Below are 24,087 nucleotides of genomic sequence, written 5' to 3'. Positions count from 1 at the left end.
CGGTAACCAAACCACGCCAAGGGTCTTGGTTACGTCTGAGTCTGCCATAAGTGGCATTACAGCGCTATCAGATGCGGATAACTCTGGGCAGTTTGAAAACCACTTTGCCAATTCAAAGCCTGCCTCTTGCAAGACCTGAGAAACTTCGTCTCGAAGGCTTTGCAGGTCCTCAACGCATCCGGCGCCAGTCAACAAATCGTCAACATAAAAATCATTCTGAATAACCTTTGCGGCTTTTGGATGAGTTGCTTGCGCCATCTCTCCTAGCCGCATTAAACACCGAATCGCCAAAAAGGGGGCTGGCGAAGTTCCATATGTAACGGTGTTCAACTTAAAGATTTTCAGGGACTCAGAAAGATCTCGTCTGCATACTATGAGCTGGAAGTTACGATCAGCTTCGTCCACCATCACTTAGCGATACATCTTTTTGACGTCGGCCGCAAGGGCAAACTTATGCAATCTAAACCGAAGCAGAGTCGAGTACAGCTCCTCTTGAATAGTTGGGCCTACCATCAAGATGTCATTCAACGCTACCTGCGTAGAAGTACGGCTCGATGCATCGAAAACTACTCTCAACTTAGTTGAAGTACTTTGTGGCCGTAAAACGCATTGGTGCGGAATGAAATCAGTATTCGGAATTTTGTCATTGATGGAGGACATGTGGCCCAATGAGACATATTCCTCCATGAATTCAATATACATCTTCTTCAGCGAAGGGTCCTTTGACAATTTCCTTTCTAGCGACAAAAATCTACGTTTCGCAACTTCGTATGACGAACCAAGCAAGAGTATTTGGGTCAGATTTAAACGGCAAACGTACCGAAAATCTACCGGACGACAATCTTTGAGTAATTTTCTCAAAGTGTTGCTGACAGAGTTGTTGCTCAGGAGTATGGACTTTAGCCTTGGGCGGCAAGTCCTCCACAGACCAAAATTTCTGCAGGGTTGTGTCAATTGACTCCAACGCTTCCTCCTGGCAGCTGAGATGTACCATTTTTTCAGCGTTTTTATTATTTTCAGAGGCACATCTGCCTGACACTATCCAGCCAGAAACTGTCTTTTGTAGGATGGGGAATTCAGGCCCCTGCTATATCTGGCCAATAGATAAAAGTTCAAAGAATGTTTCAGCGCCGATAAGCATATCTATTTTTTGGGGCTTGAAGAAGAATGGATCTGCCAACTGAATATTTTCAGGCACCCTCCACCCGCTGGTGTTCACCGCTTGATCCGGATGATAACCAGAAATATTTTTCATAATCCAAAAATCGGACGACAATTGGCTGTTCCCTACTCGCGACTTCACAATCGTGTGTATTTTTTTTGTGACTTGGGCATTAGTTCCACCAGTGCCTCGCAAGCTCATGCACACGTCCTCTCTTGTAATTTTGAGCCTCTGAGCGAGCTCGTCGGTTACAAAGTTTATTTGTGAACCAGAGTCGAGCAACGCTCGAGCTAATACAAACTCGCCGTTTTTTGTTTGGACGCTCACAACAGCAGTTGCAAGAATGACTCGATCCGATGCATTCGCATGCAAAACATGCGAAGTGGATGGAGACTCCTGCATGAGCGTGGGCTGAGAAGGAGGTGGCAACGCGAGATTTGTGTTTGGGACATATATATGTAGCAAAGTGTGATGTGAGGAATTGCACACTCTACATCTGTTCGATTTGCATTTTTTGACAGTGTGACCCTTTCTTAAACAGTTAATGCATAAGGGTGCTCTTTTAGCGAAATCGAATCTTTGCTGAACTGTCAGGGCTGCGAAGGAACCGCAGTTTCCAATCTGATGTTCAGCTAAGTTGCAATACATGCATTGAACAGAGTCGTTCCTGGCAGCAACAAGCGAAAAACTCCTATTTCCATTCTTCTTAGGGTTAGATTGGGTCTGCTGAACAGTTTTGGGCTTGGAAGCCTCTTCTGCTACCATGTGTTGGTATCGCCTGTTGAGGGCCGCCTCACATTCGCTCCAAAGTAAAAGCGAAGTATAATCTAACTGTTCTTCCCATTTTCTTTTAGTTCCTGCATCGACCTTGCTCATTACCAGATGTATTAAAATGGCTTAGTAATGCGTCTATCAATTCCAATAGACAGCAAGGAGTCATACAAGGCTGTGACCGTGTCGATGAGAGTTCTCAAGGCTGTAGCTGAAGGCTGGGAAATTTTTTGCTAATTAAAAAGTGTCGATATGTTGTCAAAAAAAAAAATAAGACAATCATTATCGTACACCCGCTTTAGGCTAGCAAGGGCTTTGGGATAATTTTCCGCAGTAACTTGGAAGGTCCTAACTGTTCCTACAGCGTCTCCAGCTAAACACGAAATTAAATGATTGAAACGAAAGTTTCGAAAAGGCTTATAAAATTTTTAAATTCGGAGTGTTCTCCGCTAAAAGTTGGGAGAGCAACGCTCGGCAGACGGCATTGAGGCGGGCGATTTGCTGGCGGAGCGGATTTCTCGATATTATTTTGTTTGGACTTATTTAAAATTGAAATCAGCAATGACTTTGTCATTACGACTCGACGAATTAAGCGCACTAATTGGGTCGACGACGAGTATTTTATTGCTTGTTTTTTGGCCAAAGCGATTCACATATAATTCGAAATATATTATGTATATTGTAGAATTTTGGTTGTTAGTACATGCAAATTTTTATTTCTTGGTTAGAATGCTCACTATCTACCGATTTTTACACGAATGCAAAAAGTTGAAAGATGGGCCGAAACACAATTGACAAAACGCCACAGATTAACTTTCAACTTTTGGCACTCTATACCTGGATGGCCGACTTGATAATTGCAACTTCCTTTTTGACTTCCATTTGGCGGCAGCAGCAAATTGAGCAATTAAATTTGCCGAAACGTCAGGCGCAACTTCAAGAACGGCAGAAAATTTCCAGCGACGAAATTATTGAATTTAATTTATTGGCCGAACCGACACGAATAAATTGGTTGTTGTTGGTATTGTTTATAGTTTTTCACCGAAAAAAAAATTAAAACTCGCGAACTCTACTGCTGATCACGTCGGGGTCACCGTGAAAATTTAATACTATTTTGTATTGACAACGCGAAAAATTGTGAAGCAGTAGTTCGAGACGATTTTAATTGCGAAACTTGTGAAAACTATGTCAAAAGCGCGACGAAAAGTAGTGGCTACGATGACGTTCGATGGATCACTAACAATTATATTTCAATAATTTCTCTTAGAACCTAACTTATGCTACGGTGGCGAGAGACGGGGCGAATTCGCAAGAGCGAACAGACGAAAGCTTTATTGGCTCCCGCTCTCGCCCTACAACTAGTGATTTAAATACAAGCGCTGAGTCCGCAAACAAAATAAAAGTGCGCAAACAAGTAAAAATAATCAAAACAAGAAAGAAAGCAAACTTCGGCAAGCCGAAGTTCATATACCCTTGCAGCTATTGCATGAATTAAATACTTTTGAAAACATTTAAATTATGACTTACTTGAGTATATGCTGAAAAACAGTGAAGCTATGATGATTTGCAGCTCAATTATTAGATAGTTATTTTATATATTTTTATTAGTTCTATGGGAGTTATATGATATAGACGTCCGATTTTAATAAAATTTAAACCATAATTCTGAAATAATTAAACATTGCCATATGTCGAAGAACTAAACAAAAAATTAAAAAACAGAAAAGTTATAATTTTTTTTCAATTATTTTTCAGATTATTCCTATGGGAGCTATATGCTATAGTCGTCCGATTTTGATGAAATTTAAAACGTAAATCGGAAATATTTAACCATTAATAAATGTCGAAGACCTAAACAAAAAATCAAAAAACAGCAAAGTTATAATTTTTTTTTCATTTATTTTTCCGATTGTTCCTATGGGAGCTATATGCTATAGTCGTCCGATTTTGATGAAATTTAAACCGTAAATCGGAAATATTTAACCATTACTATATGTCGAAGAACTAAACAAAAAATTTAAAAACATCAAAGTTATAATTATTTTTTATTTATTTTTTCGATTGTTCCTATGCTATAGTCGTCCGATCCTGCTCGTTCCGACTTATATACTACCTGCAATAGAAAGGCAACTTTTGGGAAAGTTTCATGCAGATAGCTTTAAAACTGAGAGACTAGTTTGCATATAAACGGACGGACAGACGGACATGGCTAGATCGACTCTACTAGTGATTCTGATCAAGAATATATATACTTTATAGGGTCGGAAACGTCTCCTTCACTGCGTTGCAAACTTCTGACTGAAATTATAATACCCTCTGCAAGGGTATAAAGAAAGTCGATTTTTTTTATTTAAAAAAAAAATTAGAACCATACAAAATGGGTTGACTTCTTTTGGCCCACCTTGTACTACACGTAATAATATTTACTTTTATGATGTTCAAAATTATAGAGGTATTTCTAAATTGTCTGCAATACCTAAAGCATTTGAGCGCATTATAACTTCTCATTTGCAGCATTTGTGTTCCTCAATAATATCACCATATCAACATGGTTTTGTTAGGCGAACCTACTTGAATAGACATCTATATAGTTAAAGTATTTAACAATAAAATGCAGACTGATTTAATATATACAGATTTAAGTAAGGCTTTTAATTCTGTAAACCATTCTCTTCTTTTATTTAAATTAAATCAGCTCGGATTTTTGAATTATCTTTTAACTTAGAAATCAAGTAATTTGAATGAAAGAACTTAGAGGGTTATTTTTAAAAACGCAGTTTCCAACATGATTAACGTAACATCTGCCTCAGGGTAGTCTTTTGAGCCCATTGCTATTTACTTTTTTCATCAATGATCTTCCTTCTGTCATAATACATTCTCGAGTATTAATGTATGCTGATGAGGTTACACTTTCTTTATCCTATTATAATTTGCAATCGGGATTCGGTTTACAGTCTGATATTGATTGTTTTCAGAGATGTTGGCAGTCTAACCTCTTAAAACTGAATTGCCCTAAATGTAACGAATTGACTTTTTATAGGAGTACGCCTATTCTCTTCATAATATGCTACTGGATCGTATACATTCGGTCAACGATTTACGAAATCTTCTTGACCCAAAATTCAAATTCGACTGTTACAAAGTCTACTGTTCATTTGAACAATAAGAATTTGAAGACCTTTATGCAAGTAAATTATTATTCACTTCCCTTGACCGTCCTAATATCAACTACACATTGATCGTATTGAGTCGGTACAAACAAAATTTCTACTTTATGGAAGACGATATAGAGATAGAAAACAAGATTTGAAAAGTTAAGAGAACTCTCAAAACATTCAAACCGAATTATTACGTCAACATCTATTCTATATTTACATTGTAAAATTAAACTAAACTAAAATATATAACTAACAAGAAAGGAAGCAAACTTCGGCAAGCCGAAGTTCATATACCCGTGCAGCTATTGCAACTAGTCTCTCAGTTTTAAAGCTATCTGCATGATACTTTTCCAAAAGTAGACTTTCTTTTGCATGTAGTATATAAGTCAGAACGAGACGGATCGAACTATAGCATATAATTTTAATTTTTTTTAGTTCTTCGACATATAGTAATGCTTAAATATTTCAGAATTACGGTCTAAATTTCATAAAAATCGGACGACTCTATCATATAGCTCCCATGGAAACAATAAAAATATGTAAAACAAATTTTTATTTTTTTATACCCTTGCAGAAGGTATTACAATTTCAGTCAGAAATTTGCAACGCAGTGAAGGAAACGTTTCAGACCCTATAAAGTATATATATTCTTGATCAGCAACACTAGTAGAGTCGATCTAGCCATGTCCGTCTGTCCGTCCGTTTCTATGCAAACTAGTCTCTCAGTTTTTAAGCATAGGAACAATCGGAAAAATAAATGAAAAAAATTATAACTTTGCTATTTTTAATTTTTTGTTAAGTTCTTCGACATTTAGTAATGGTTAAATATTTCCGAATTACGGTTTAAATATCATCAAAAAATTAAATCTTTGCCGTTTTTTAATTTTTTTTTAGTTCTTCGGCATATAGCAATGGTTAAATATTTCAGAATTATAGATTAACTTTTATCACAATCGGGCGACTATACCATATAGCTCCCATAGAAATAATACAAAATATATGAAAGAACTATCAAATAATTGAGCTTCAAGTCATCATAGCTTTAATGTTTTTAAACATATACGCAAGTAAATCATAATTTTAATGTTTTCAAAAAGGTTTAATTCTTGCAATAGCTGCAAGGGTATATGAACTTCGGTTTGCCGAAGTTTGCTTTCTTTCTTGTTAAATGTAACATTTCTATTTTTTTAATTTTTTTTTCAAATTTTTTTTGTCTTATTAATAATTTGACAGTTCTGAATTACGCTTTCAATTTTATTAAAATCGGAAATAGATATCATTCAGCCGCCTTCGTATTTTTTCAAAAAATTGCAGTTTACATCCTCTAGAAGAGCAAACAATCTAACGTGCATAAGACCTAAATCACTGACACCCGAAAGACAATTATTAATTAATGCTATTCGAACATGGAATCAACTCCCCAAACATCTTAAAAATATTAGCAGTGCCACGCAACTCAAAATAAAATTGTTCACACACCTTAAAAATACTATTATGTAAATTAAACTTATAAGTTCCAAACTTGTAGCGTTAGGATGAAATTTTATAATAAAATACAAGTATGTCGGAGAATTAAAATTCATCCCCTTGTAAGTCGTCATTGCTGGTGAATTTGGTTCTTGGTTCGTTTGGTTCTTGATTGCCTGAACTTAATTCTGGCAAATGCAGCGAGTCTTCGATGCCTTTGTTGCTCATAATTCTCTCTTAAGGACCAAAACACGTGTCTATCTCACGTCACACTACAAACCAGAAGAAGAAGAGAGACTAGACCTAGCAACGCATACGAAGCCACACTCGGCCTCAGCTCGCAAACTGAGTCCCCATTCTACCAAAACTAATATCTAGTATATCTAGTATACCAGCACAACCCATGGTCATACCTGTCGAAATGCTGCACTACATACTCTCCGACACGGCCATTCTGACATAGACACGTCCTCGTGTCTACAATAAACCTCTTAGTTTCATTCCAACATTATAATACTATTACTTCAGAAAAACATAACCAAGTAATCTCAATTTCATAGAATATTTCAAGTCATTACGTTTTTACATTTCCAGTCAAAAGATCATTTTAACATTATCAAATTATAAATTAATCATTACAAATCATTAAGTCATAATCCATGAAACATATCTTGTCTTATACTTGCCAACTTTTGAATATTCATCAATCGCCAAACACATTGGCTCACGCATTTTATTATGCTCTCAGCTCGTCCATCGCCCAACACTAAGCTTCTCAAATTCTTCAACAACATCGCTCGTCCATCGCCCAATACTTGGCTTCACGAATTTATCTACCACATTGCTCGTCCATCGCCCAATACTTGGCTTCACGAATTCATCAACCATATCGCTCGTTCACCGCCCAATACTTGGCTTCACGAATTCTTTAACCTCATTTCTAAAGCAACCTTCGATCATCGCCAATCACATGGCTTCACGACACTCTTCTGTTTCAAAAGACTTTTCTAACAGACTTTGTTCTTTAAAATTTGCATCAGGCTCTCTGAAATTTACACATTCTGTAACTTTCTCAAACTTTCGTGTTTTTTTTTTTTTTTTTTTTTTTTAAAGTCTCTCTTCAATGCCTCAACGAAAGAACCTCTAAACTTTGGATCCGATTTCGTTTGCTGTTTCACACTGTTTTCGAGCACAAAGTAACCCACACTGAATCTAATTACCTTAGCCTTGCTTTCGTCAAATTTTGTTTTCTTATATCTTGTCAATTTCAGTTTCAGTATCGCTTATAGGATTAGCCCCAGAGGCATAGCATTTTCACCAATCAAAAGTTCTAATGGACTACATTTAGTACTACGATTCACTGCGAAAATAAGGGCCAGCTGCACCTCCACTATTGCTTCTTGCCACGACATAGAGCTTGTCTCAACAGCCGTCAACAGATTCTTAAGGGTTCTCATAACCCTTTCAACTTGACCGTTGACTCGACTTACACCTGTGGCAATTAAATGTAGATCTATCTATTGATAAGAACATAATTGCATAAACTTTGAACCAGTCAAGCTTCGCTGCTGATCGGCAATTAGATGTGTTGTCACACCTTAAATGACTATCGTAGATTTCAGTGGGTTAATACAAGTATAAGCATCAATAGAGAAGGTGCAAAACAAATAAGCAAACTTAGTAAAAGCATCAATTGGAAACTAAGGATCAAAAATAATCAACACTGGCTTGTTCGTCAATACAGTGATTATTCTTTTGCTAATTTCTTAGTGCTATACACTCCAAAACAAGCTATTATTTTCAAATGTGAGAAAATACAAATGGTTCAAAAATTGTGCAAAAACCTCGGAAATTTGCGAAAATACGACATCAAACCGATGAAATGTCGTAACGTAGCGATTGATTTCGATGTTGCTTTAATTTTTCGCCGCGTTAACCTCATAACCAATGTACCGAAACTATTGGTTTTCAGAAAGAAACATTTTGAAATGTTAAATAAAAATTCATCTTTCACTAAAATTTCTATAACAATTTCCAACCGTTCTTTGAAACACAGAGAAAGCATTCTTTAATCTAAATGGCATCGATAGAAATTCGTTCTTCCGATCAGGTGTAACAAAAGCAGTATTTAATTGTTCCGAGTGCACTGGAATCTAATGATATCCACTAGACATGACAAGAGAAGTGAAATAATTTGCTCCCCAAAGTCTAGCTACTTTATCTGATATCAGAGATAATGAAATTTTATCACCTACTGAATTTTTATTTAATTCCCGATAATCAACTCAAAGTTTTGCTGAACCATTTATTTTATATTTACAAATAACAAATGGAGATTTACTAGGTCTGATAACTTTATACTCAATTAATTCTCTATTTTTGCCACGTACTAGCGCCCTCTCACTTGAACCAAATCTATATGGTCGCTTTTGAACAGTCTTAGTTGATTCAACCAGTCAAATGCAAAAAAAAAAAACAAAAACTATACCAAAAACATTGAACCAATATTTGTCTGCCAATGACAATATTATTTTTGATTCCACAATTTGGTACTATGTGAAACAAAACTACCAATGAATTACCATCAACAATGATATAAATCTTGATTTTCGATGTACTGTAGTACTGTACTTTCTTTAATTAATAAACGCTTAGCTTCCGGATCAAATGTTATTGGAAATCTCTCACCATTAACCAGCATACTCAATTTAGGCTCCACCATAGTGCACAGCTCCACTCTCTTCCGATCTTACTCCCAATCCGGTATTCTGCACTTTTTTGGGACAATTTGTGGCAATGTGCCCCGGCTCCTGGCATTTGTAACAAGTTACATTTGCCCTTCCATGATGAGACTGATGAAAACTGAAATCCTAGTCCAGATCTACAGTCTTGCTTTTTATGTCCTGGTTTTCCACACTGATAACATTTTAGTTCCGCAATTTTAGCCCGCTTGGTCTCCGGTTCCCAGTTTGGTGCAATAGGACGCTCCTTCAGGGCAGAGAATACTTGCAGCTCCGCTTGCAGCTAACGTCGACTGCTGACATGCGTTGTGTGTATCATTCGTTGTAAACGCCGGTCGAAATTAGCCATATGTCCAAGAATCAAAGCGATGGAAATTTGTTCACAATTTAAATTACGCAATTTTGTGCACAGTGACGTCACGCTGCGGCTCGCAAAAACAGGCAAGCTCTCACCGGCATTTAGAAGATTAAAAATAACAGCGGCTGGCGTCTCTGAAGTCTCGAAACGCTGCTCAAACAATTGCCGGAACTGTTGCCAAGTTATTCCTGAGTAGCATATTTGTGATAACCACTAGGCCGCTGTGCCTTCCAAGGCCTTACTCAGCGCTAATAAAAGAGCGCTGTCACTTAACGGTTTCGTTCGTAAAATTATGTCGACCGTAGCGCACCACTGCGTTGCATCCACCCCAGCAATGTCCGGATTATATTTCGGCAAGCAAATCTCGCCAGTCTGTTGTACTGTGGTCGCCGGCATCTGTAGATTCTTAACCAGTTCCAGAAAATTCCGGTTTTGTTGATGTAACAACGCGAAGACATCCCTTGACAAAGTTTGGTTAGGGCCGAATCCCACTTCTGATGTCGGAGAACTGAATTCATCCCCTTGTAAGTCGTCATTGCTGGTGAATTTGGTTCTTGGTTCGTTTGGTTCTTGATTGCCTGAACTTAATTCTGGCAAATGCAGCGAGTCTTCGATGCCTTTGTTGCTCATAATTCACATTACACTACAAACCAGAAGAAGAAGCGAGACCACCCCTAGCAACGCATCCGAAGCCACACTCGGCCTCAGCTCGCAAACTGAGTCCCCATTCTACCAAAACTAATATCTAGTATATCTAGTATACCAGCACAACCCATGGTCATACCTGTCGAAATGCTGCACTACATACTCTCCGACAAATATATATACAAATTACCTTTATTAACTTTTGCTATATTCCCTAACGGCCATCTCGATGGATGACAATAGTCATCCTTTATTAGAAATACTTTCTATATTGGGCATATTATTTTCCGATTTATACCTCTGTTATCGTAGTCCTCTTTCCATTTAGTCTAAATATCTCTTTTAATTTTTTGAATGAATTTTCACCAATCTAAATTCCCTATTTTTTTCATTCTCATAAATAGGATCAATCACATCCAATGGTGGTCGGCCTATTAGAAAGTGTCCAGGTGTTAGAACTTCATCGCCCTATAGAAAACTACCTTATAAATATAGGGGCCTCGCAGATACCTCCAAAGTGAGGTCCTGCCGAGGAAGTAAAATGCCACTGAACTCCTTCTTTCCTGTATTGCATTTTCTTGTATTGCTTTCGCCAACTCTTCGTTCAACTTTCTTGCTGCGTCTAAAATATTTGTTCCATTCTCAAATATATTTTCATACACATGTACCTTCAGAAGATATCCCACTAATATCAGTTTCAAATTTATAATTTATAAATTCTATATATTCTTTTCTAACTCGATAATAAATTTTACCTCCTTATAAGCGAAATTTCGACCACCTTTTTCGCTAATTTCCCAACAGGCTTTGTTTATCTCTGATTGCCCTTTAAGAAGATTCATGATTTGTTCGGACACCATATTTTTAAAAATATTATTTTAACTTAAATATATCTTATCTTGCTTTTGTGCTGGTCGCTGGTCGTGGCCGCAGCTGTATATGCTGCTACTTGTACATAGATACTGCTGTTCTCGATGCTGATGTTAAACGTCTCTTCTGCTGTAGATGTTGCTGCTATCGTCGCGCTGCTGTAGATTCTCGTGTAATCGGTGCTGCTGCTGTAGCTGCTGCTGCGAGTCCACCAACAATTTTTTTTTTATGTGTAATTTGGTTTTTTGATTTTGTTGTTGTATTTGTTTTTGTGTTTATGATTATTTTTGGTGCACTAGTAATTTTTTTTTGTATCGCAGAATTTAAGGAGCTGGTTTATAATTCTGAGTCTCATACCACTGGTGGGGGAAAACTGCAGAGTGTCTCGAAGAACCAAAAGTGAAAAAAACGACCAAATAATAAAACGTCTTTATTTGCTGAGTTATAATTTCAAACTGTTTTGTTTCACGAAGTTTCTTAGTAAGTAACATTGGTATGATTCGTATTCTATTCTCATCTATGGCATACGCAATGACCGCATCTGTTTGCCTTGAGCTGGAGAGCTGTATTTTGACTCCCGCACAAGTAAGAAACATTTTAAGTGACAATATTTTGATGGCTCAAGTGGCCTGCACTTACAATTTACAAGTGCTGACAACTGTTCCTTTGCATGGCTTGGGTTACAGATCGATTGACAAAGTGACATACATAGAGTCATAAGTCTTATAATTGGGATTATTATCTTATTTCTAATATCCCACGGAGTCACCGCTCGCTACATTTACGATTGCGATTAACATGAACACGATTTGATCATCTCCGAAACCCCCTACTAAGATGTAGGACAATGGGTTTTTTATTAAAAGATGATAAACTTAATAAAGAAAACTAAAAATTCGCAACCGCTCTTCCAAGTCCAGCTAGTACCAGACAGCTGAACTTTGAGTTGCAGAACCAATCAGGATCAGCTCACACCAGGTATTACTACAGTCGCTTGTGGAAATTAAAACAACTCCGAACCTTGCTCAGCCAAAACATTAAACTTAAGAGGCTGTAGATACAAGGAGCTATAGAGTCGGGTCCAACGAGAGACAACGACACGATCCGATCCCAAAACACACAAAGTGCTCAATTTACCTCACAATCGGCCTTCGGGTGCCGAATCCTCATTTGGCCCTTCATTTACCTCCAACGCAACATCTTATGCCAGTGTTCTTAGAACAGGAACAACTCACGGAGAGACGAAAATTGAAAACATTTAGCAGGTCATGAAACCACTATGCAAAACCTCATGCAAAATCGAAATATACTGATACAGATGTTTGCATCTCAGTAGTTCAAATAAACCACGTCTGCTGCGACTCACGGCATAAACTTTCTGAGCGACGTTATGTTTCTAGCAGAAATGTGAGGGTACACTATCTACGGGTCCGATCATACATAAAGTAAAGCCCACGGCACCGGCACCTTAATATGAAACCGCGTCATTGCCGCTGTCTTCTGCCCACTTCACTTTACAAATCTTTGAGAATTCATGGTTTTCTATAGTTCATTTGGGGATCGCTTTATAGCAGAAGGAGACTACAATGCCAAGTATACGGACTAGCGATATCGACTTCTGACTCCCACAAGCGCGACGGCCGAAACAGTGATCCCTATAAGAAACTCTTTAGACAGCTGGGGTCGTAGCGATAGAGGCAGAGCCGTATTCCAAAATGTTTTTCAGCCAAAACCTGCATTAAACCGTCGCTTCCAGTTCGTTCTGAAACTGAAACGAAGTGAATTGTGTTTCAGCCAAATGATGTTGCTAAAGTCGCCAAAGAGCAATTGAAACCAAAAAAGGATTCAGGCAGTGATGATTACTCCAAAAATTATATTAACTGGTCGATAAATAAAGGAAAAAATAAAAGCTGGTGATTCTAACAGGATTTTATCTTCAACTTACTGGTCCGAATCCGAAAATTTTCCACCGCGTCCTAGTTTTCAAAAAATCGTGTTTAAAGTCTTAGATATTTGTCTTTTAGGTCATTTTCAAGGTTTAATAACATCAAATTAATGGCCCAGAGCTGTAGAGATTTAAGCATACTTTGAAATGACAAACAACAAAGTTCCATGTGGGTTCTCTGGTTATAACAAAATTAAAAAACAAAAATTTGTTTTTTTTGTTACCTGGTGTGTCTAGGCTTAAGGTAGGCATAATAGAGGTTAAAAATATAATATACATTTTTTAATATCTGCTGTTAAACGTATAGCCGAGACCCATCATAAAGGATAATCGGGTAGCATTTAAATAATTTGGGTGTTATTAAAGACTTATAGGTAAATTTCGTGCATTTGCCTTATATAATGGTTTTTTTTTATAATTTTGGATCCCTCTCTTGACTGCAGATGCTGTCTTCGGTTTGAAGTAGTTGGCTTCCGTTCTCGTTTATACATTAAAATATCAATATCAATAACTTTTTTTTTTTTTTTTTTGGATATTTTTGATTTTTTTTTGACCAAAATTGTTTGTCTAAAATTTTTGACAGGCAAGGTAGGATTAAGATTGGTGTATATTCATCATTGGTTTTGGGAATTTCCATAATTTTTGCAGTTTTCCAGGAGTTGGGAAAAGTAGATGTGGTAATCGCAGTATTAAACAAAAGAGTGACATAGCTTTTAATTTTTGGAAGAAGTATTTTTTAAATTCAGATCATCCAGACTAGTGGCACTCGATTTAATTTTTACTATTGCTTCTAAAACATCGCCTTGACTTACACAAAATTCAAAACAATTAAACATTATCTACTAAGACTAAATGGTCAGATATGAATTAACACCAGGGCTGTGAACGCTATTCAATTCACTAAAATGTTGAACACTATATTTTGATTTATAGAATGTACTGTACAGCAAGAAATTAGTGCAGTATTTTTGAGTGCAGAAAACTGCTGCATTTATGCAGACCTCTATTGTATACTACTGGGGAAAATATTAAGGAAAATAAAGTTATAACGCAAATGCATTTCTTAATAGGTAGATGTAGTCGAGCCAGTTAAAGACAATGAAAAAATGTGATTACTACTGTGGGCAAAAAGTATGGACAATTTTCAATTTAAACATCGCGGGCCTAACAATTCGTGCTAGTTATATTTTTTGAGCTGGCAGGGTTGTTAATGATATCTGGGTTAAATTTCTTGTCAATGTCATTATCAGTAATATATTTACTCTTGTGTTTACCAAACGACCAAGAGTGCATTTTTCGATTTTTACAATATATGATTTAATTGAGCAGAGAAGTGCCATCAAATGTTGTTTGTCGGAAAAAGTAATTCAGGTACTCCCAAATTGAAGTTTGCTAACATGTAAGAAGGTTTTGCTGGGCAGAGTTTCGGTTTCCTCACAACTGGGAGCGTTTCTTATTCAAAACATGGAACGAGGATCGGCGCAGTAGAACTCCACTAGGAGCTGTGAGCGTCGAGGGAACCATCTGGAGGATGCAGATAATTCAAAAGCTACAAGTTAACAAGTGTAAAAGCTGGCGAGCTCGAGGAGAGACGTCGAGGTAAGGATGAACACGAGTTTATGAAACACAAGGATATCAAGCCAGAGATAAGGAACGAGTCTCTTATTCGTTCCCGCGGTAATGGCAGAATGTGAGGATTTGAATAACTCACTTGAATAAAAACATGCAGTCAAACGAGCAGTGGCCTACCGGTGGCCAGATACTCGGCGAATTCGCCCTTAGTAACGGTAGTGCGGGAAAGAGTGTGGTGCCGTATGTACAGAGAGGGTCAGAAAGAGTCCGAGAGAGACGGCAACGGCAGGGAGAGAGAGCGTCGTAGTGCCGTGTACAAAAGGAAGTAACAGAACAGCACCGAACTTCTGATCCTGCTGTGGTGCGGTGCGCAGAGGGCTAAAGGTGCTACGGTAAAACCGTCGACTTTGAACCCGGTAAACGGGGGTCTATATAAGCAAGCCGGGCGCAGGAAGTTGGATCAGTCGCCTTTTACCAGTCAACAAGTACCAGTCATCAAATGAAGCTGTAATCAGTGAGACAACGTGAAGAACCAAGAGCCGTGCGGAGTCGATACGTTCGTGACTTAGAGTTTTAAGTCTCGGAATTGAGGCACAGGTAGCTGAGGTCCTTAAGGCATCACACGGCTGAGTCTTGATTTGAGCTTGGCGTATTGCCTGGCGTGTCAGGCAGAGTTACACAAAAAGAGTCCTTTGACAAGGAACCGTGGGCTCGGAAGGGAAGTCGTCTAGAACTAGTCAGGAAAGACCTAAGCAGGCGTTCGGTGTGACCAGCTGGGACAGAGCAAAGGACAGGAGGCTGCGGGTGCCTTTAAGCACAGAACCTGTTCACTCTAGTTTGGGAACGGTGACGCATCCCTAATACCTGATAGCCGCCGAGCCAACGGCAGTAGAAGCAACCACGTGCATCCCGAGCGGAACCCAAGGCAGCAAACCAGAGCGAGTTGATCGACGCCGGAGCCACCCGGAGCATCATCGTGGGAAGAAGAGTGCTCAGACGGGGCCGGCGAAGAAGGCTATAGAGTTACTATCAGCCCCAGGCGGAAGGTCACGTCGGCGAATAAAGATCCTTGTGTATACCCTAACCTTCTGTGCGTTCTTACTAGTCAATTGGACGGTCACGTTTATATAAATTTGGTGGGACGAACACATACATCTTCAGAGCTAGCCGCACGATATTCGTAGCGAGCAGAAAGTAACAAAATCGGTTCGTTACAACAGGTCCTTTAGCTTCTGACGAGTCATCAACGATCTGGCGTTGTCCTGGTGGAACACTACACCCTGTTGGCCAATTCTGGTAGCAGCTCATAGTGGACGAAACCTTCCTGGCCGTCAATCCCGGCTTGGCCACCGTTTGGGACGACTAACCGTTTTCGCTTGATATTGTCGTAAGTGATCCATTTTTCGTCGCCAGGGACCATTCGCTTCCAGAATAGGTAGAGGTTGTTCCGTTTCAGCAGCATATCGCAGGCGTTGATTCGATTTTTTCGTTAAATCATCCGGCACCCAAACACCAATCATTTTTTTTTTGTATACAGCCTTCTGCGGGTGGGTTGGTGAGTAACTCTTAGCTCTTGGGCGATCCTTTTCACGGACTCAGATGCGTCGAAATCATTCTTTCGCGGTTCGAAGTGATAGAGTATCATCCCCCAAAAAACCGTTAATCTCACGGATCTTTTATTTAGCGGATTTGCCTATAACAAAGGAAAACTTTAAAATGCATAGCTTCGTTTTGTAGGTTATGTCAAGACCTTTTATAGTACTGCCAAATATATATGTAGCGCTCTGTACATAGCCCCGAAATTCAAAAGACAGAAAGGAAAAAGATATTTGACAACCTTATATTAATTTGTTAAGACGTTTTTCTTATGCTTTTTTCGTTTCGTTTAACTTTTTTCGTTTAATTTTTTTTCGTTTTTTGTTGGTATTAAATAGATATATATTTTTATACTCTTGCAGAGGGTATTATAATTTCAGTCAGAAGTTTGCAACGCGGTGAAGGACGTTTCCGACCCTATACAGTATATATATATTCTTGATCATCATCACTAGTAGAGTCGATCTAGCCATGTCCGTCTGTCCGCCCATCTGTCCGTACGTCTGTCCGTCCGTTTCTACGCAAACTAGTTCCTCAGTTTTAAAGCGATCTGCATGAAACTTTCCCAAAAGTTGTCTTTCTATTGCAGGTAGTAGTAGTATAGCATATAGCTCCCATAGGAGCAATCGGAAAAATAAATGAAAAAAATGATAACTTTTTTGTATTTTATTTATTTTTATATTTGCAATAGCTGCAAGGGTATATGAACTTCGGCTTGCCGAAGTTTGCTTCCTTTCTTGTTGTTAATATTATATATTTGTTTAGTAATATAGAAAAACACTAATGGGTGAAATAATAAACGCACGCAGTGTAGGGGAGCTTAGTGTCGAGAATTCTTTTTTTTTTATTTAAGGGTTAAAAAAAGTTTTGCTGGATTTTTTTTTAATTTTCACTTATTCATAAAATTGGTTACAATTATCCGATTTGAATCAAATGTTCGCCGTTTTGTTGGATGACTAGTTCCCAACGAGATGCCAATTTCATAATGAGCTTGCTTCCCTATTGGCAACTAGGAGAGTCACTTTTCACAGACCTCTTTTGTGACCAATTTCTTACTACCCAGCTCGCTCGCCATGGACAGAAAAACTGGTGATGTCCTGACTATATGGTGTATGGAAAGGAACCTCCCGTTCGAGCTCCCGAAGCTTTTGGCGCGACACCAAAGATGTGTGTGGCCTGTCGTTGTGCTGATGCAATAAAATTCGTCCTCTGATGATCAAAGATGGCCTCTTCTGCATGAGTGCTGCCTTTAAGCGGACTAGTTTTGGACAGTACATGTCCGAATTGAGCGTTTGGGTATAAGGGAGCAGCTGATGATTCCCTGCCCATCCACGGTCTAGGCCGCTTCACCGCGCTTCGCCCTCGACCGTTTGCGCTTCACGTTATCGTAAGTAACCCACTTTTCATGGTCAATCACAATCCGCTACAGAAACGTAGATTTTGTTGCGATTCAGCAGCGATTAACATGCGTCAAAGCAGCAAAAATATTTCCTTTTTGTCAACCCAAGCTTCTTCAAATGGTTTATAACGGCCGATGGTATGGCTGCTACTATGCCGGTGTCTCTCGACCAAATCAGCGATATTTTCGCAATTTTCGACGACGGCCAAATTCTCAAATTCGGTCACCTCTACACCAGAACGAAAAAATGAAATCATTGTTGATCGGTGGAAATTAAAGCTGCACGAATTTTATTGGAGGCTTAAAATGCATTTTTGCCTTTGTCGTAGTAGCTCTGTATAATAAATTTTGTCTTGTTTGTCCATGTTTGCGACTCTAGAACATACTGAACCAAACAACAATTTTTTCAACAAGCACGACACGATGCGATGAATACAACTAGAACTATGCGCTTGCAACGACCCCTATCGAAAGTACCGCAACACTTTTTTCACACTGCAGTTTTATGGCACACGCCAAAACTTAAGAGTACCAAAAATTAAGCGGTTAAGGAAGCCAACAATTGTACTGCTCCAACGAAACGAGCAAAGATAACTCCGAATCGCAACAGCGGTGTCGGTTACGTTTATAGCTAGCGGCTCAACTCCTAGGCATATAACTAAAGGCAACAAATATTCTAGCCTGATGCTGATGGGCGCGGGAAAATCATTAGACAATCTGCGGCTTTTTGGCTTTTTGGCACGATTTCCTGGAAACTTTTTTCTGCCTTTTTTTCCCAAACTCTAAATTGGTGTTCGCTTCGACAAAAATGGCAAAAATTATGTTTGCACTAACACCAAAGAATAAATTTTTTGAGATTTAATGGTCCAAAGCGATTCACTTATAATTCAAAATATATTTGTGTTTGTTTCAGAACTTTAATTGTTAGTACATGCAATTTTATTTTCTTGAATAAATTGCTCACTATTTAATTATTTAGGAAAATACGAGAGAAATATTTTAGTATTCAAGTATGTGTCCAGGTACTAATAAAAAATTTAGTTTTTCCGAATAAGTTGACACAAAATATGGAGTGTTAAAGAGTCAAGGCAACTTCGTAAAGGTATCAGGTCTGGGAAAAACAATAATAAGGGATGTGAGCCATTTGAAGAAAACTCCAGAGGCCAGTACAAAGATGGACGCCCCGGACACAGCATTGACAGCCATGGATTCAGAGATGCCACGTCAGCATTATTTGCCTGAGACCAACGTGGAAACCGGTCCGACAGAGCACTAAGAGAGGATCCTAATCAAACATGGAGGGCGGCGATGTTTAGCCCTCAGATGCTGATAATGACCAAGAATACTAATTTGTGAACGATTGCCAAGGTGGTTATTAATTGAAAATAAACTAAATAAAACATTGAGTTGAACTATTCTGATTGTGTGTATTAAATTAGCTGAATTTTGAACATTTTTGTGTGTACCGATAGATTTGACCGAAACACACGCACGATAACTAAGGTCTAAGTGCGAATAGCGTGGTCTGAAACTATTAATCATCGAATACTCTACGAGTTACATTTATAAAAATAGTAAAAGTAAAAATGTAGAATCATAAAGGTTCAATAAGCTAAAAATTAAAAAAAAAAGGTTTTTTAATTCTAAAAAGCAACCGCCGTTTTAATCGAATGAGCCGTTTTAAAACACAGCTTCGACCAATTTTAAAAACATCGTTTCGCGTGCTGCGAACGTATAGCCATGAGTCTACCAATCGGCCAATATCTTTGAAAAGATGCTACTTGCGGTCAAGCTGTCAGTCGATAGATATTTTCAGAACAAACTTTATACTTTATAACTGGCCTCTACCATGTCTCAGAGTGGGCGTAGCCAAATTTTGAAATAAACTTGAGCTGTGTAAGCATGCCCAAAATCTGCATGATAAATCAATAGCATCATAAATATTTTAGGGAATTATCTCAAAGGTTTATAATTCTAAGCTATTTTACATTTGTTTTGTTGATATTCAAAAGTGTGTACCTGAGGATGACTCAAGTTGACGTTCACTCGGCTGAGCATTGCCAAGACAAATGCGGCTGTTTTGCCCGTTCCAGATTGACTTTGTGCAATCATATTTTGAGGGGGATCCGCAAGTAGAGTTGGCAAAGCGGTCTCCTGAATTTTTGATGGGGTGTTAAATCCCATTGCGTAAATTCCCTTTAGCAGTTCCGCCTTTCTACACCAATAAATTAAACCATTTAGTCAGTGCAGACAGTTAGTTAAATATTTTACTTACAGGTGCAGTGCTTCAAATGTTTTAACAGAATGTAGGGGAGAATTCGGATTCTTTTGCTGAATGTCGAGCGATAACTTTGTGTTCACCAGTCCTTTTCCTAGTATTTTAATAAGAAGACTTGTTTCTGCTGGACTGAAATATTTAATAAAATACAAACATTAAATATAATTATTATTAGACCTAGAGCTGGTGAAATATATGTATTATGGTGTATGGTGCTTTATATGTACTGAATTTGTTACTTGGCTGAAAGAAACTGTGGCATTTTAATCCCTTGCAGGGGTTATTAGGGGTTATAAAGAATTTATATTCTTGATCAGCATTATTAAAAGAGTCGATCTAACCATGTCCTATGTTTCCCATGTTTCTATCCAAACTTGTCCCTCAGTTTTAAAGCTATCTGCATGAAAATTTTCCTAAAGTGGTCTTTAAATTACAGGTTGTTGCAAGACCGGATGCACCGGGCACGAAGCGCAAAGTCAGCGGTCCCACGCTAGTCACGCTGACCAAGGCTAGCATTCTGCCCATAACGCTGCCGTCAATTTTGCTCATCGCTGCCGACGTCGGGTCTTCTGCCCGTCTTTCTTAAAGAATATTTAGGTTAGCATTACTCAGTTCTTAACAGACTCGAAAAAAATCCAAACGGATTCCGGTATATTATTAATTTTAATAAACGGGAGTAATTCCAAAAATAATGTTATATGTATCCAAACTGATTATGTCAATCATAGAACGGGATGATTCCGATAAATAAGGAATATAATTATTAATGGGAAAATAGTCTTGACTTTACTGGCGCCCAACCGAGTTAAAGCGAAAGAAACAAATATCCAAAAAATAAATCTTTACAAAACTTTATCAGAAACCGAGAATAATTCAAAAAGTGCAATTTACGAAAGTCATTTTTTTTGTTTTACAAAAAAAGTTTAAACATCAAATTCTGGAGACTACAAATCAGAAACTTTTGCGAGAATAATTCGAAAAATTGCAATTAACGAAAGATCATTTTTTTTGTGTGAACAAAAAGTTTTAACAAAAGTAATTTAACAACAAAAAATTCTGCAGACTAGCTTTATAAAGCGGATTAAAAACCTTAAAACCTTTAAACAAAAGTTATTTAAAAACAACCTTCTGGAGAATAGTTGTAGGGGAGGGCCAACGCTATTTATACCTTTTTTAAGAAAACAGGACTTGGTGGATGGGCAAATCGTATCCTTAAGAATGAAAATTAGAATGGACATTTCTTGAAATCATTTAAAAATATTACGACTTTCCTTGAGAAAAAAAATGTTATAAAAATATTCAGATTACTTAAAAAATCAGTTTTATTGAGAGAGAATATAACATTTTTGCTTATCAATTAAATACACAAACAAATATAAAAATAAATTCTATTTGCTTTTTTTTAAATTGAGAATTATATTTTAATATTTTTAGTATGCAAAAATGTATATTGAGAGAGAATACAACATTTTTGCTTATCAATTAAATACAAAAATAAATTCTATTTGTCTTTTTTGTAAATTGAGAATTGTATTTATTTATTTTTTTATGTCAAATTGTGAGAAAAAACCAATATTTTCGCAGTGGAGAGATAAGAAATCAGATACTGTTATCAGCGAGGGAGTTGCATTAGAAACAGAAACCACTGAAAAAAAATACAATATATGAATCAGATGAGGAGCTATTAAAAGTCTACAAGAAGCCTAATATCATAAAACGTACAGAGTCAGAAGAGCATAAAATGTCGCCCGATCAATGGAAACGGATGCTGGAGGTAGGTGTACAGACAGCACCAAACCAAAAATCTCAGGTATTTGAAACAAATATTCTCGCGGTGGAGAGATAGAAAATCAGATCCAGATAACAGCGAGGAAAAGGGACTTGCATTAAAAACAGAAACCACAGAAAAAAGATATTAAAAGAATTAGATGAGGAGCTATTAAGGCCTACAAGAAGTTTATTGTCACAAAAGATACAGAGTCAGAAGAGCATAAAATGTTGACCGATCAATGAAAACAGATGTTTGAGGTAGCTGTACAGACAGCACTTTATCAACAAGCCCAGTTATTCGAAACAAAAATTAAAGAACTCTCTGAACAGATAAATCTATTAAAAGTCACTCCACCCATAGTAGAAGTGTATGAACAAATCTCTATAATAGAAGGAATAAAATGCGATGAACCTTTAGACATCGTAAAATCTTTGCCGGAATTTGACGGCAAGCAGGAACAATATAGTTCGTGGCGTCATATGAAGTATTCAAACCTTTTGGAGGTAGTTCAAAACACTATCAAGCCGTATCTATTATAAGGCACAAAATAAGAGGATCGGCAGACGATGTCCTAGCACTTGCACTTAACACTGTTTTAAATTGTAAGACTATCATAGCCTGAATAGACTTTAACTACGCGGATTAGACGGCCATACAGGTGATTCAACAAGAACTTAACCTTATGCGACAAAGTATTATAATGAAATCGAAAAAAAAAACTAATTTTGCTAACAGACAAAACGCTGATGTCTCATGCTGCATACTGCAGCTGCAACAGTGCTGAACGAAAAATATAGGAGCGACGCACTGCACTTTCAGAGCTTAAAAACCCTCTAAAATGGAAGTTTTTCCAACAAAACCAAAGGATCGGCCCAGTACCCTTGCATTGGCACAAGAGGCTCAGTCTAGCCATGAACGCAGTGTATTTGCAGCCACATTTGTATTTTCACCCCAAAAAAAAAACTAATTGCCGGGAAAGCCAAAATTTTAAACAACATTATTTTAACCCAGAAAACGATAACTTCAGACAGTCAAACTTTTCACAAAAAAAATCAGGGTCAATCGGTACCAGAACCAATGGAAGTTGATCCTTCCTCACGGTCCCTGCAGACGACAAATTCCTATGAAGGATATAAAGGAAGAGACTAAAGATAAATATCACAACTCTGGAACAGGAATACACCGATGATTATGAGAGACATGCTCCAGACAATACGGGGAAACCGAAAATGATTTACTACCAACCGAAGACTTTAATTTTTTAGATTCGACATTTAATAGATACAGGTGCATCGAAAAATTACATAAAACCTTTGCCAGGTCTGCCTCACATAAAAAACGTGGAGACAACTTTTAGGGTCCCATCCTTTTATGGCTCCACAAAAATGGGGGAAAAAATGTAAAACAAACATTTTTAACGAAAATTCGTATGTTTTTATTTTCGAAAACCTTAAAGAATTCGACGGTATAGTTGGTCTCTAGATCATTTAAAGAAAGTAAATGTCCGAATTGACCTTAGCACCGGTAGGATCGAACATAATTCAGGATCGGAAGTTTGCAATTAGCTAAATACAAAGACGTGAATTTTATCACTTTAAACAAAATAAATCCTACATTTATAAAAATTCTGCTGCCAAAAATCCTGCCATACATAACCTATACCTTTAATACTGCACTGACAAAATCTACTTATCCGGACTGTTGGAAAACGGCAAAAATAATTCCGATTCCTAAATCAAATAATGAGTACAGACCCATTTCCTTTTTACCATACCTATCAAAGGTATTTGAGAATCTCATGGCTGATCAAATTAATAAATTTGTGTCCGACAATGCAATGCTTACTAATAATCAGTCTGGTTTTAGGAAAAACAGAAGATGTACCTCAGCTATTTTAAAAATCGCAGACGACATAAGGGAGCAAATAGATATGAACACGTCTAAATATAAGTAAAATATGAGCAGCCACTTGACCTCCTGTGTTTAAGCTATAAGTGCTATCAGGGTAGTTGTGATCTCCCTTATCGCACTTAAGAATGTTTTCTCAGTTTAGGGATAAACAAGTCACTCTGTGGGTTATTAGAAATAAGATAATGACTTCAAATATAAGATTTTATGAGTTTTGTGCATGCCACTTGTCAATGGAGCCAGAGTCATAAATTACGATCTGTTACTTAAAATCCAAGGGAACATTTGTTTGCACTTGTAATCTGTACGTGCAGGCCACTTGAGCCTCTAAATAGTATCACTTGAAATGTTTCCCACACAACACAAAGGACTTGGGCGGGGGTCAAAATATAGCTCTCCCGCTCAGGGCAAAACAGATGCGGTCTCTGCGTAGGCCATAGATAAGA

The 24,087-nt window shown here is 37.7% G+C and overlaps 1 protein-coding gene across 2 annotated transcripts in view; it reads right to left on the bottom strand.

Annotated features, from left to right (window-relative positions):
- The window catches only part of LOC108137349 (DEAD-box helicase Dbp80), a 225,663-nt gene that overhangs the window by 144,342 nt on the left and 57,234 nt on the right, over positions 1–24,087 (bottom strand). For both annotated transcript variants that reach the window (XM_041709788.1, XM_041709789.1), the window contains exons 3-4: positions 19,960–20,091; positions 19,704–19,899 (exon numbers count right to left, since the gene is read on the bottom strand). In XM_041709788.1, coding sequence (XP_041565722.1) covers positions 19,704–19,899; positions 19,960–20,091 — 328 coding nt within the window. The remainder of the gene's footprint in view (positions 1–19,703; positions 19,900–19,959; positions 20,092–24,087) is intronic.

This window comes from Drosophila elegans, unplaced genomic scaffold (genome assembly GCF_018152505.1).
Source record: "Drosophila elegans isolate 14027-0461.03 unplaced genomic scaffold, ASM1815250v1 contig_512, whole genome shotgun sequence".
Taxonomy (NCBI): Eukaryota; Metazoa; Arthropoda; class Insecta; order Diptera; family Drosophilidae; genus Drosophila; species Drosophila elegans.
This window is presented reverse-complemented; position numbering and strand designations above follow the sequence as displayed.